Source organism: Nyctibius grandis, chromosome 2 (assembly GCF_013368605.1).
Source record: "Nyctibius grandis isolate bNycGra1 chromosome 2, bNycGra1.pri, whole genome shotgun sequence".
Taxonomy (NCBI): domain Eukaryota; kingdom Metazoa; phylum Chordata; class Aves; order Nyctibiiformes; family Nyctibiidae; genus Nyctibius; species Nyctibius grandis.
The window spans coordinates 100,408,607-100,423,980 of NC_090659.1; the positions used below are offsets into that span (position 1 = coordinate 100,408,607).

Here is a 15,374-nt window from a genome sequence, read left to right on the forward strand (position 1 = left end):
TTAAAAATGCTTATCAAAGGACAGAAATTAATACTTAAATGGAGAAAAAAGAATAAAAATTATTTTTTCCTTCATATAAATTGCTAGTGCATTTACGTTACGACAATAATGCATATTGAGCTAAAATATATTTATATATATTTTTCTTTTTATACTGTTTTGTATGTATGAAGTTGTGGGAAGAGAAATTATAATTAATATTAAAAGATAGAACTGGTGTACCTCATGTTTTCAGCTGAATCCTCTGGCATTGGAGCAACAGTTTGGACAGCTGGGAGATTTTTGCTGGTAGCACCATTCACAAAGCTGGATGACGAAGAGGACGAAGAAGATCCTGAGTCTACTGCACCTGTCCCCCCAAAAATACAGGTCTTAATTCAGTCTGAAGAAACATAACTTTTAGAGACTTTTAATACAGTCCTTGTCTTATTCATCTACTTTAAAGTAAGGAAATAATGTTATTTATTCTAAAACAATTAAAATCATTCCATATGATAATCATATAAATTAATACCTTATTTTGCTAGTATAAGAATAATAAGCTTAAAAAGCTATTGAAAATCAGGCAAAATAAATCCTTACCTCATTTTCATTATTCCCAAATTATATTCCAAAGATGAAAACATTTTTACATCATCCTGTAAAGTAAGATCTTTCTAAAATAAAGGTATATTTTAGATGAGCTTGAGTGGAGAATAGAAGTTGAACTATTTTTTTTTAATATATATATATGCACTCACTTCTTGGCTGCCCAGTTGCAACTACAGGCAGAAAATAGAATTCAAATTAAAAAATGACAGAGAAGATGATAGAAAATATATCAGGAAGTATTGGGGGAAACTAGTGTCTGCATACTATTAAGACTCTAATTTTACTTTTTCTGTTTCCTTCCTCGACTCAAGGAGAATTTTAAGATCTTAAAAGTAGGGAGGGCAGTGGGGGTATCATTTCAATGGGTTGTGAAGAGCTGCCCAGAGAAAAGATGCAGACAGAGCATACATTTATACTTCATGTGATCTGGGTCAGAGCTAAGGGCTAAACTTAGACTCCAAATCCAATCTATCATGTTTGCTGAAACGGCACTGTGAGTTCAGCCTCTCTGAAGCAAAGCAGCAAAGGCTCAGATGGCCGTGAACAGCAGTGAGAGCACTGTGATAAATGCTGTCCCTGTTCTGCTGCACAGTCCTTGTGCAACACGTCACTGCAAGAGACGTAGCAACAAACGGTCTTGTAGTTGGAGTTTAAAGCCTAAGGGACCGCAATGCTACCAGAGATGAAGGCGACAGGCAAGATTTATCCAAGTTAGCAATGAGGGGTGGAGGACTCCAGTTTAGAGATCAACAGCATTATTCTGCCAACTTTTTAAAATAATAACTGGTAACCCCCTGTTGCTGGTCAGTTTCAGCAGTTGATATATCACTGTCCTTCGCATTACACAGGTATATATTATTTTTCAGTTTCCTGCAAAGCTCTACAAAGCATTTATGGTTTCTTAACTAACTGTTTAAAGTAAACTGACAGTAAAGTAGAGGTCAAACGCTGATAAGGGTGAAAAATTCTCTGGCTGCAGTGATGATTTTTTTTTTAATTTGCCTTTAAATAATTTTTACTGATAAAAGAATTAAGGTAAAAATCAGAATTTTGACTGGCTCATTTAAGAAAATTTACATTCAAAACAGTATCAAAATTCAGCAGGATTTGGTGGGCTTGCTGACACTAGAGTAGCTGGTAAGGTTCAGGATTTAGACTAGGAACAGATTTAGTCTGCTGTTTTAATAATGTGAGGGGGAAGTGGATTGTGGCTTACACTGTGGATTCTGACTTGGACTAAATACAAATTGTAAAAGTACCCAAACACACTGAGAAGGAACCACAAAAATATAAGGTAGGCCGCCTCTCCCAACCTGGAATCACAGTAACTTAGCTGGGAATAGGGTAGCTTAAAAAAGATTAAGGCTTCATATATGTGTGTATGTGTATGTATGTGTGTGTGCCCGTATCTGTATTATTTACATATTTATATTATTTATATATTTATATTATTTACATATTTATATTCATATATACATAGGTAACATATTTTTTATATATTTTTCCTTTCCTTCCAAAGTCAAATTTTCTTCCTTAAGGTTGTTGTCTAAAAATGCAGTTGCTAAGTTATTTAACCAGCTAGGCTCCCAGAAGAGAAGGTCAAACAGACCTAGAACTACTGGATTAACATAGAAGTGAAAATCAGGATATGAATTACAGAAATCCAATCTAAAACCTATAAAATCAGTTTCTTACATAAAGAGATGAAGGAAGAAAATCTATCTCCCGAAAGATACATTCAAAGCACTAAAAGGACTTCAGTAACATACATCGCATTACATCGTGACAGTGACATCGACTACGACAGCGATGGCAGATGGAATGTAAACACTGACTGTAATCCATGAATAACTGAAAAAAACCACCTCTGACACAAGTCCAGCACAGAATATACCTCAAAGATAAAACTGTATTTCTAGAGTATCTGTGACATACTGTAAAAACAACTGTAAATAGAAGGTTTGGGGGGACATCTAGTGTTTTTAAAAAACTGTATATGGTTTCTTTTTTACCATAGTAAAAAAAAAAAAAAAAAAGTGCTGTTCAATGAAATTCTATACAATACTTCAAAATCATTAATAACATAGATAATTTCACAGGCTACAGGTATATAAACCAGAAAGTATCTGGATACTTTATGTATATATCTCAAAAACAGATATACAGAATCACTGTTTTAACTACTATAGGCATAGCTTAATTAAAAATGGCAAAATGAGCATTTTAATCTAATAGATATTTATATGTTTTCAATGTGATATTACTTTTTTTTTTTACTGTCATTAATGTGTTTAGCATTTCTAAAATGCTGATATAAAATTCAAATCTTTAAAAAAGGTTGGAGAAGAAGGACTTTTCAAACTATTTCTTAAGAGAATTCATCAATAAAGCTCATTCAGATGAATTCAGGCATAAAAGATCACTAAAGAAGTTCAGTACGTAAATAGTTCTAATTAAATCTGATACTTGCTGAAATTCCATTGAATAAATACTTTTCTTTTAATTAAGCTAATCCATAGACTAGGAGACAAAAACATGTGCATTAAAAAAAAAAGAAGCTAAAGATCTACCAAAAAAAACCCAGCCTTTAATCCACAGTGAATGTACCATGGTATCTGCAATACTGTCTTCTACTAACTACAGTATTGGGGAAATGACTGATTTTTAAATGCAGTTACTTACAAAGAAGAGCTACTACATTCCAGCCAAAACAGTTCAGTTCTTTAATCAGTGAGAAGACTGAAAAGCTTAGTCTATTCAGTATCATTTGGAAAACAAGGTTTCCAATGTAGGATATTTTTTGCGTGACATAAGAGTACCTAAAAGGAAATCCATTCAAGATTAACAGAAGTGGCTACACAAATGGAACTGTTCACAGAAGTAATAACATTATTCAGAGCATCGATTCTTCCCATCTGCCTCAGGATAATTAGATTTTAAGATTTTTTTTATCCTTAGAAAAATCAAAGTTCTATTACCAGGTATTAAAGGTAATCTGCAAAAGGAAAGAAAAAAAAATGAGTGTGTCTTCATATTATTCCATGAAGCAGAAGGATGCCAAAAGCTTCCCCCTCCATTTTCTGCAGTCCCAGGGAGATTTTCACTTTCTCAACCCTTGACTGAAGTCGTGATACCCTTGAAGAGAGCTCTTCTCTCAAGTGCTTTTGCTTAGGTTAGAAAGAAAACAGACCATAGCCAGATATCTCAAAGGAGTTTAAGAAAACATCAGTTGCTCTCAGTAAGGATTCATTTCTGAATGGAAACCACAGTCTCCATGGTCAACAGACTCCTTCATGAAAGACAATCCCATTATTACTATTATAAATAATTAAAAAAAGAAGGTCTTGTCCTCCTTCTGCAGGTCACAATAAACAACTCCTGATAAGACATGACTAAAGTTAAATTAGGTGGGTTCTTACTCAAAAACATTCCAAGAATCATAGCATAATTTTCATTGACAAATAGTAATTGCCCAAAATGTTAACCCTCCACAATCTAAGATATATTTATTAAGTAGCTAGTCAGCTTTACTTTCTTTGACGCATAAGGAGGGATTTATTGGTATATATCATATAATCATCCTTCACTGCAGAGCACTGGAGAAGTTAGCTTATTTCAATTCCAAACTATGCTTATAAAACAGTATTAAGGGTATTTATTCACTTACTTAAGGCTGTGAAAGTCCAATGTGCATTATCAAAGATTATAAACATACACCAAGAGAAAACACTGGCTCTAATAAAGGCCAAGATTTAATCTTTCCAGGTTTTTATTTTAGAGGTACAAAAATAATAACAAAAAAGATGATTAAAAAACAAAACACCACTAAAAGTAACAAAACAAAAAACAAACAAGAAAAAATGAGGGTCACAAAAATATTTAAGGACAATACCTGTTGTATTAATCATACTTTTTGGTGTAGCTCCTGTTGCAGCAAATATATTAGGTGTACTACCCGGTGGCAGTCCACTCCCAGCCGTGGCAGCTCCAACTGTGGTAACAGCCAGACTACCTGGAGGGGGTTTCTTTACTGGTACAACCACGCTTCTGTGAAAAAAAGAAATGGAAGATGACTACAACTGCACAACGGAGTTAGCAAGATTTTTTGTTTATGCTGGGATTACGCTGTGTTATAACGCCCTTGCTGAGGAACACATATTAGTGTAAATTTTTCTTAACCTTTCTGAAACAGGGTAAGACTACGTTAATGGACCCTAAAGCCATACTCCTATCCTTTGTCTGCAGCTTCATGTGATTCTGAGAAACTGTCTTTCAGTGCCCACAAAATGGAAAGACACCACCCCTCCATTGATAAGTTACGAACACTGCTATCACCTGTGTTCTAGATTTGCAAAGAGAATGTTGTGTTGGAAGTGATGAGTATATTAATTTGTTGATCTTACTGAAGTTATCTAAGATGACAATTTTTTTTGCCAGCCATCTGAACATTTGAATACAGTAGTTGATTCTTCAGTACCATGCACATACTGGTCTTGCAAATATAGTTGACTAATAAACATAATTTTGCACTCAGCCTTCTGGAAAACTCGTACTCATTTAAATCAACAGCACATGATGTAAACTGAACACCTAAAATGCGACACAGTAAATATTTGCTTTCACAATACTGATATCATGTTCATTTAAAAATAAGGTTTAAAAAGCAGTCTCAAGAATTTGAAGCTTTTAAGAAGAGAACAGGGCTTTCATACAAAAAATCTGACATCATATCAGATATATATGTTGTCTATATAGACAACACTGCATTTAAACAAACACATCCTCACCTAATCTTAACTCTCTTTTTTTCAAATCTCAAAACTAAAAGACTTGCTGTATGTGTTAAAAGGGAAGAAGAAGGAAAATATTACAGTATTTTTTCAACACTTGACTGCTATAATAGTGCAGACAAGTATATTTACATTTTTCCATTTAATATTTCCATTTATCTATAAAAACCTGCTCCTAAAAAGTCTATTTTATTAGTAAACTTGAGTGAAAAACAAACCTGAAACAAATCATAATTGTAAATATTAAAAATCATATTTTCATCATCATACACACATTTTCTGGTTTAGCAGATAGATACACTTTTCTTTAAAATTAGTCAATGTGATCAAATAAATGAGCAAGAAAATGCAACTATTTAAGGTAATAAGGCCACATTTTGCTCTAGAAGTTCCTTTTCTACTTATTTTGTCACACTTCTGCGTAAATATGACAACACATGATGGATCAAAAAGTGCAGAACAATTTTTTACAGTAATGTAGTTTGTTAATCTATTTCTAAATTCTCAGTCTCCTTGGATTTTAAAGACTGGTGATGTAAATCGTATTGATGATCTCATTGTGAGAATTATATACAAGTGTTATTTTTTGTGATGTCCTCTTAAACAATGACGATGTATAAAACGATCCATAAGCAATTTTTTTCTCACTCTTTTCACTTTTTTAGAAGGGTAAAAGTGCCAGTTGATGTCTCTGCATTCTGAACAACAGTTTTACCACTACTCTGAAGCACGTACTATTAGAAAGGGAATTCCTGGTATATGGATGGTTTTCTGTCTCCTTCCATTTACATTAGCAGAAGATGATTTTGCACAATGCAATAGCTATTGATTAAGATACTCTACCCTAAAATAATTTCTTTTGTCTGTAGTTAATAACCTCTTACAATCATTGCTGATATGAAGTGTTTACATAGCAGCAGCTACAGGTGAATAAAGCTGGGTCTACAAGGGTTAGATTAATCTGCTCCATAACACCATGAAATTTCCTAACATTACCTCCTATCCACACACAAATATCTCTAGCTCAATTAATACTTCAATCAAATACTTGAGTTCTGGTTATTCAGGAATACTGTGGGGCCATAGAAAGACAAGAAGGAATTAGGCTGTGTATCTTAAGCGGGAGTATCTCCCAATTATATTAATTCCATAAAGAAACTACTGTCATTACCTACAGCATCTACCAACTGCAATAGAAAGGCTAAGATTGGTGTGAATAAAGAATGAATGGGATATTTGGGTGCTGAGGAAGAAGAAGGAAAGACACAGCAGGAAAAGGCATCTTGGACTGGCTTATGCTAATGGCACATAGATTATGGCACTTTGAAAAGCCTGGTCTAGTGGAAAGGTGTCCCTGCCCATGGCAGGGGGGGTTGGAACTAGATTATCTTTAAGGTCCCTTCAAACAAACCATTCTATGACTCTATGATTCTATCAGGTCATCAAGACCACAGGCATGTGTCTTCACAAGATAACCAGACCTTGGAGACAAAACCAGTGAACAATGATGGCTCAAAGAGGTCGGGAAGGACAGAGAGACTGTTGGCAGCTCCGTAAGGGTAAAAAAAGGCCTATTTCCAACCTATGAAGAACCAGGAGATGTGAGGAAGACTTGACAGCTGGCATCCCATGCTCTCTATGTCACTGCAGCAGATCCTGGACCTAGCATCTGGACACAAGCATGGGGGGTGCCTGACTGCTGGACAGACTCCTTAGACACACACCCATTCTAGTGTTTGCAAACGTGAGACAGAGTGTGAATGAGTGAGATCTGTTTTATTTTGGGTGTTATTTTAAGCAAAATAATTTTTCCCTCCTATAAGGTCTGGTATTGACATCTGCTAAATTGCTGACACAATTGCTGCAAAAGTATTTCCTACTTCCCTGCTACTTTTCCAAAGAAGATGAAGCTAAATTCAAGGTCTTCCTCCTTATCTTCAGACAGCTCAGTGGTCTTTCAGAGTATCCAAAAGATCACCTAACTTTCCATAGCAAAGACCACGTATGTCAACTTCACTCCTCAGATGTAATAGAATCATAGAATAGTTTGAGTTGGAAGGGACCTTTAAAGGTCATCTAGTCCAACCCCCAAATGTACTGGCCTCCTATAAAGGCAAAGACTCTTTTCTTAAGAGTGTAGTTTAGGACTGAAAATCAGCTCCCATAGCAAGAAAGGACAATCCTGCCCTGATCCCACAAATATTAATGCTTTACATATGGTTGACATTCTTTTGTAGGTCTGAATCAGGACATTAAGATAGGTCAGGTGTTATTAAATTACAATTTATCAAGAAATATCAAAAGAACCCTCTCTACGTAAGAACAAGGAAAATCAGTAAGACATTATCATCCCAGACTGAAAGAAAATGCAGCTTTCTGACATGTCATACATGGTGACCTTGTCAAAATGTCTCATTCCTACTGATAAAACAAAATAGCAAGTGAATACAGAACGACATCTAGATGAAGGAGACTGAAAAACTCTAAGAACAACACGATAAAGTGGTCAAAAATGTGCAAAACAATCAGAGAAACAGCAGAACAAGGAAGGTGAAAGAGGATGACTGACCGTCCTCAAGCGAAAAAACCCTTTTAACCACTCCAACAGCACATTCAGATATTTCTTTCATGGAGGAAGAGAAATCTACAGACTAGAAGAAAAGGCTATATACATTTCCATCATTGTACTTTAGGCCTTGTTTTCTACAACATATTTCAGACTTCCAAAGTTTTACAAAGTGGTCCACATTTTCTGAATCACATCATCATGGTCCCAAATCCTCAATGATTTAGTCAAGAAAAGCTCAGTAATAATCGGCTGTAGCAGCTGATTTTATTTCTCTGGTCATCAGGTAGTTTACAATTCTAACTGTGACTACTAATCACTATTTTGTTGCTCGATGAGTTTCCTTTTCAAACAGTACATCTAAGCCTGAAGTCATCAGAATTCACATCATGTTTAAGATGAGTGTTGTTAGTTCAGCCTGCACACCACTTGTGCATTTCTGGTTCATTAAATAACCTCGGCAAACGGCTGCAGGATTTCCGGGTTTTAGTAATTTGCATGAAATAACTAGTTAGAAAATAATACCGTCAACGTGTTGAACTGCAAAAAGAGAAAATGGAAATTTAAAAAAAATACTTTCTCAAATTACCTTTCCTTAAAAATTTAGCTACCCAGTGCTGGTGATAGACAAATCAGGTTATGCAGCACTATATTTTCTCTCTCTTTCTCTGTGATCCACGTTCTGTACCTCTTCTCCATTTTAAAATCTAAAGGTCTTCCAACCTAATCACTCTGGTCAATCAAGAGGTCAGAGATAAGCCTCCAATACTGGATGTCTTGTGCTACCTATCTGAGCAGCAGCAACTAAAGTAGAATCACTTTACACTATTCTGGGATATGTGAAACCTCTTACAGCTGAATTAATATTCTTGCTCCTCCCTTCCTCCCCCACAGCAGCAGAAAGCATGAGCATTTTCAAGAAGTGCTCTTCAAAATGCAGTACAGACTTCAGGCAGATTTTTCACAGAAGTACTGTGTCAAATAGCAACTTTTTCCAGATGTTTCAGAAGAAATTACAGTAGAAAATGGGGGACAATTTGTCTACTTTATTACATTTTATCTTGTTCCTAGAGTTAGATAATTTAGTCTCTGAAAAGAAAGCTTAGTATTTCTCCTCTGAAAGTTATTCATATTTTTCATACCTATGTACATGTCCAGTCCTTTATGAAACATGTGTCTTGCTGATTACTCACTGTTCTTTCTGATTTCAGCCCCAGATTGTGACTTGAATCTCTAACAAGAGATTGTTAGTATGTACTAACAACACATTTTGAATCTTACTTTAGACAACCTTCTGTTAGGCTGACTGCATTAAGATAAGATTTGTCTGAAATCAAGGAGGAAACTCAGAGTCAACATTCATGGAGAAGAAAAAATGGATTAAAAAAAGTGAGGTATACTGAAGAGATATAGAAGGTTCACAGAAGTGTATAATCTTTGAGATTTATGCAAATGAAACCTTAGTGCTGATTGTTCAGTTATTATGAATTCTTTCAATCATTTGATACCATACATTCATCAAAACATCCAAATTTTAAAGTACATAAAATGATCCTCATCTACTAAACACAAATTGTTTGTTTCTAAATAGAAGAAAGGAAATCATCTCAGGTGTAGTTTATGGACAAGGACATGAAGATTATTGATCTTCGCTCTCAGATAAAGCAAGAGAGTGAGTATTTACCCCCAATGAAATTCCTAGTCACTAGTATCTCCTTTGCATTCAAGATAAATTAGCTGAAGCATCTAAAATGATCTAAAATATTGACAAGAAACAAGGAAAAACTGTAAGATACTAAAAAGCTAACTATCAAGAAAGATGAATGGTCTTGGCTGAACAGAGAATTTGGAAATACTGGAAACTTAATGAGTTTGAAGAATGTGAATAGAATGTAAGTGAAAATGTCATGTATTAAATGCCAGAAACTTAATCGAATAAAGAAACAAACATAAACAAACAAACAGCATGCGGTATAGACTGGGGATGGGTGAGGAACCTAATCCTGCCTCTGAGATGCAAAAAAAACTCCAAAAAAGCAAGAGCTAAAAAGCCACATTCCTGTAAAAGTCAAAACAGTTTTAATAGTGATTTTTGAGTGGCTTATTGGGGTAAAAAGGTAAGACAAAAATACAGTATAATTTTCAGCTGTATATCTAGTGTACCATATTAAAGAGCAGAGGCATGCTGTTTTCTCCTGATAAAACATACATAAAGCTTCAGCTGAGATATAGCTACCGTTCCATGCATATGAATATGAAAAGATGCACATCACAGATTATAAGAAGAGTTTTGAAAGAGTTACCTGTGTACAGATTGCTAAATGACAGAGAAGAGGAATATGATTACAGCTAGATGAATAAAATTGAGGGTTAATATACCCAATTTTGGTTGACTTGAACATATTAATAAATTTGAGATGAAATTGTTCTAAATGAACAGCTCAGATGCAGCTGCTCTTCCACCTTGTCCCCCATTTTACTTGGTAAACAAGTGGCTAAGACACTCTCTAGGAATACAGACAATGCAACTTCAGCTCCCTTTTCTGTCTAACAGGATCTGAAACCACACCTCCCATTCTCTGGAGTGTATTTTAACTGCTGCCTTAGAAAAGATATTCTAAAGAGAGGAGCTCTCAAGTCTTTCCTTTGGACCACAATATCCACTGCACAAAGATCAGGAAAATTATTGAGAGTGAATTGGAACCCCAGATAAGTCACTTAATTCCCACATTACTGATCAGTTTTTCATTCACACGTTCACAAACTACTGTGATACCCAAAGTAATGGGGAATGCGCTAAGTACAGACAGCACATGTAACTGTCCCTTCTTGATTCATGGGAAAGGTGCTCTGTTTTCTCCAATTGTTTTTCATTATAAACTTTAAAAATAATCTTTTCTGCTAGGAGAAGACTAAAACATATTTATTCATTACTCATTAAGTTTTCAGGAAAATCAAATCTATTTTTCAGCAACCATTTTTTGGTGAATATAATGACTCTAATAGGAATATAATCTCCTAATTTAGCTATTTTATTTTACTGACTGTGTAGACCAGTGGATATCAATGATCTCCCAATGGTGGGCAATAATAAAACAGAAAAATATGGAACCTCTGTATTTGAGCCTTCATTGCATCTTCCTTTGTCCACCTTTTCTAGCATATATTTAAAACTGGCCTCAAGAACCTTCTATGAGGGGAAAAATGAAAACTAAGACTAAAATACTTCAGAAGTGTGTCCTTCAAAATATTTCAAAATATGGTTGTAAAGACTTAATTGAGCATCTAAACTATGCAAACCCATCGTATTCCAATTTATGAAGTGATAATAGACTAAAAGAGAATTAAGGTATCTAATAGCAGCAAAAATAGCTGATCTAATTTCCAGGAATTCAAGATTTTTTGCTCATGAAAGCATGCTTCCTATTGAAATAATTCTGCTAAGTACAGAAAATATAAGTAAATAACCTCACTTTTAAAAAATAATGAGACACAAAACCAAGAGCACTCTCAGTTTCAGTAATAGCAACCCTCTAAAAACTCTCCGCTAGAAAAAAGTAGAATAGAACAAACGTAAGTTTTAGAATGCAGTACTGGGTAGAATCACAAATAAATTCACAAACAGTAATGGTCTAGGTTGTGTCTAGTGGGACAAATGCAAATTGACAAAGAGAAACACAAAATCCCCAAGCCCTAAAAATCAATAACGGGAACTGATTTTTTGTCAGACAAAAGATGAGAAAGCAAAAAGGAATTATTGGTGAGTTATGCTCCATTAGCTGCAAATCTAGGTGAAATAACCCTTTGTGTTTGCTTCTAAAAATGTCATCCTGGATGCCATTTTCAAGGAATTCAGTCTGATGTTAAAAGACATGTCATAACTTTGAGGATCCAGGCTCCAGTGTCCCAGAAATCTGTTTATATAGCTCATAATGTAATTATAGCTACCTTAAGACAGATGAGGCAGAAGGCAGTGATATATTGAAAACTAATTGAAAAATGCAGTTGTCCAGAAGCACTTGTGGGGAAGAGCTCTCTGAAAATCTGCTCAAAGCTTCAGAGTTTGAAGTGAAATTTTTGATGTTGTCACTCTCAATCTATTGAAGAGCTGACAGACAATCAAACCCGTCTGGCTGGCTGGCAGCTCATTTTGCTGGCAGGTGGCAAACAATTAGACACACCAATTTGTGCCTCCTGATGACATTAAAGCATGAAACTAAGTTGTATGCAGGGCCTAGTGATTTGTGTGAAAGCATTTCAAAAATAATACTCTTTGCCGTGGCAACTCATTTCAGACTGCCACCTCCCATTACGGCTTTGAGTGGTGAAGACGACAGACTTGAGTTACGTGCGGTGCAAGGCCGCTTCTGTTCAATCCGTCATCAGTGCCCCCCGAGACCTCAATCCCCTCCTTTCATCAATATCACCTCATCATTTACATTCGATAGTACTTGAACTGCTGCGTACATTAACTACACACAAGTCCTGTTTGATAAAACATGTTGGACACATTTTCTGCTTTTACATTTCATTTATAACTGCACAAATTCTATGGAAGAATACACTGTAGCCTATTACACAATGACTCGTATGAACATATAAGCAATATACAATTAAAAGAACATGCAGAGCAAAACACACCACGTTTAATGTTAAAATAGAAATCTTAACTTCAATTCTTTTTTACAGAAGTTTGCTTTATATGGCGTTTACCTGCATGTAAGATCAGTGATTGCAGTTAAAGGAATATCTTTAAAACAACAAAGATACTGTTGTTTTTCTACTAATTACATATTACCTCAATTTTTCTTTTACAAGGTACTCAGCCATTCAAACGCAAAAATAAAATAAAAAAAGTCTAGCCTCACAAGTACTAAGAATATCCGTCGACTAAAGTGAAAAATATATTTCTCTAACCTCAATTTGCTTATAAATATGGAATCACCGTGTATATTTTATAAAAACTGAAACAAATAAAACCTGACAAAACAATACACTCCATTGCTCATGATTCTCCCTAGAGAGACTAAACATGACCAATAGCCACATTGCTCAGTGAAGTACCAAAAGCTGCATAAACTACAGCAACAGAAGATCCTGCAGAAATATGGCCTACAGGCATAGTGTTAGCTTTCAAAAAATATGCAGTGTATATTATTTAATTGTTATTTTACATCAGTAAACACAATTATATTTACACGAGCAACTCTGGAAAAACAATCACGCTGTAATTTTTTCTATGATAACTGGAATACTATAGGCAACACAAAATGTTCATACACCACCACAAGCTAAAATTCATGTTGCTTTCTCAATTAATATTTGAATTAATTCTAATATTATTTCAATATACTGTTCAAGGCTTCTCCCCTCTAACCTTTGTTTCACCTGCCATGAAAAGTCATAGGGTCCAGATCTGAATCTGCTCCTCCTTTGTAATTTGAAAAAGAAAAGCAACACCACCACCCATCTTTTGTCTCCAAAGATTGCCGCAGTGGTCAAGTAAGCATTCTGAAAGTATGAGCAAACTGCACAGAGAAGTATTTTCCTGAACAGTAGTCATCATTCAGTAATGCAGCCATGAGGTGCAACCAGCCAGTTGAGCTCCTGTGGGCTAAGATCATCAGCATTTCTATCAAGATACCCACAGTTCAATAACATCTCTTTAGTTGGAGGAAAGATTTTAACACTTCCTGATCTGCTGGGACCTGCCTGAACTTGCCAATTTTCCCTTCATAGTTGTTGGTTATATTAAAAAGCATGATCTACCCCACTCACCGAAATCAGACAGCAGGATAATCTATTTAAAAGAAACAAATTATCCCAACAAAATTTATGTAAATTTGCCTTCTTTTGACTAAACTTCAACCATTACCACTTTTTTTTTTTTCTGAAGAAGTAAACAGTGCCAAAGGCTGACATGGTACAACGTATGCTACCAAGATACAAACACAGCTGTACACTTTGTACAGGAAATAATGGAATCACAACTTGGTCAGGGGGGTAACAGGACAGGGAAAAAAGAAATCACTAAAGCCTCTAGCTCCTAAGCAAACTTATTAAGTATGAAATACCTATCAAAATCTGTAAGCTCCAGACATGAAGCACCTCTAAAATAATGCCATAATTCTGAATTAGCTACTACTACTAATGATGTTCAAAATGTACAAGTGGTCACATTGTTGCACGAAGAATGCAATGGAGGTGCTCACATTAAATACAGGTTATGGCCAAATTACTGCAGCCCTTTAGAGTTTTCAGTGCTTTCTTATAAAACTATAATTTAGAAACGCAGAATAAAACTCATCTCTTCAACCATCTTGATGTTAAGTTCCTTCTAATGATGACAAAGACATCTCATGAGGTGATATGTTCCATTTTAATTTAGGTGTCCAGCATTTTGTGAATTAACAACAACCCTCTGAATGAAGCATTTTTCTTAATTGACCCGGGTAGAAATTTACCTGAATAGGTTCAACTAAAGTAACCTTTTGGTGTTTACAGTTAAGTGCTATTAATTCTACACATAGCACAAATTTTTGTACTGCTTAACATACAAGAATGCATTCTGGAATATGAAGAATTCCTAACTGTATAGGAAAAAAAATATTTTTCACTTCACACTGAAATCACTCTAAAATCGAAACATGCAGACTGATGAACAAAAAAATATCCTCTTAATGAAATAGTTGCTAAATGACCTTTCTCTGGAATGGCCTTAAGACCTAAAATATTATTAGAAAGTGATACAGTGAAGTTGTGGATGCCCCCTCCCTGTCAGTGTTTAAGGCCAGGTTGGATGAGGCTTTGAGCAACCTGATCTAGTGGAAAGGCGTCCCTGCCTGTGGCAGAGGGGTTGGAACTAGATGATCTTTAAGGTCCCTTCCAACCGAAACCATTCTATGATCTATGAAAATATATTCACATTTAACTTTTGCTATCTTGATCCAATCTTCTTTGTTACAACAGATGCTATCTTACTGTTTATTGAATTATATCAGAAAAGCAGCCTCAGTACTAATATATATACACAGACAAAAAGGCACCAGCTTTTCCATGGAATTCATAATTAAAAAGTGCTTCTTCACTTTTATTCTAAAATTCTCATGTATCTTCTTGCATTTTACTGTTTACATTATGCTGAAAACATTGATTGCATATTGTTTTTCTTAAGACTTTAATGAAGACATTTCTGAGATTTTTGCAGGCAAATGCAGATGGATTTTTCTCGTAAATCACAACATAGCCGTTTTCTTGTTTCAGTTTTTATTTCCTCCAGAATTTTAATGCTTGTACCTGCATGATGAACTAACATATTTCTACAACTTTGCTTAAAATTTTGAGAGATGCTTTACCATATCTTTGAGTTAAGTCCTGATTCCATTTTTTACTTTTTTAAAACATTTTTACATAGAAACTGCAGGGAT

General features: G+C 35.0%; 1 protein-coding gene across 2 annotated transcripts in view; it reads right to left on the reverse strand.

The window, feature by feature from the left end:
* NBEA (neurobeachin) overlaps positions 1-15,374 on the reverse strand; it is a 560,398-nt gene that overhangs the window by 310,666 nt on the left and 234,358 nt on the right. For both annotated transcript variants that reach the window (XM_068419495.1, XM_068419505.1), the window contains exons 32-33: positions 4,484-4,638; positions 223-349 (exon numbers count right to left, since the gene is read on the reverse strand). In XM_068419495.1, coding sequence (XP_068275596.1) covers positions 223-349; positions 4,484-4,638 — 282 coding nt within the window. The remainder of the gene's footprint in view (positions 1-222; positions 350-4,483; positions 4,639-15,374) is intronic.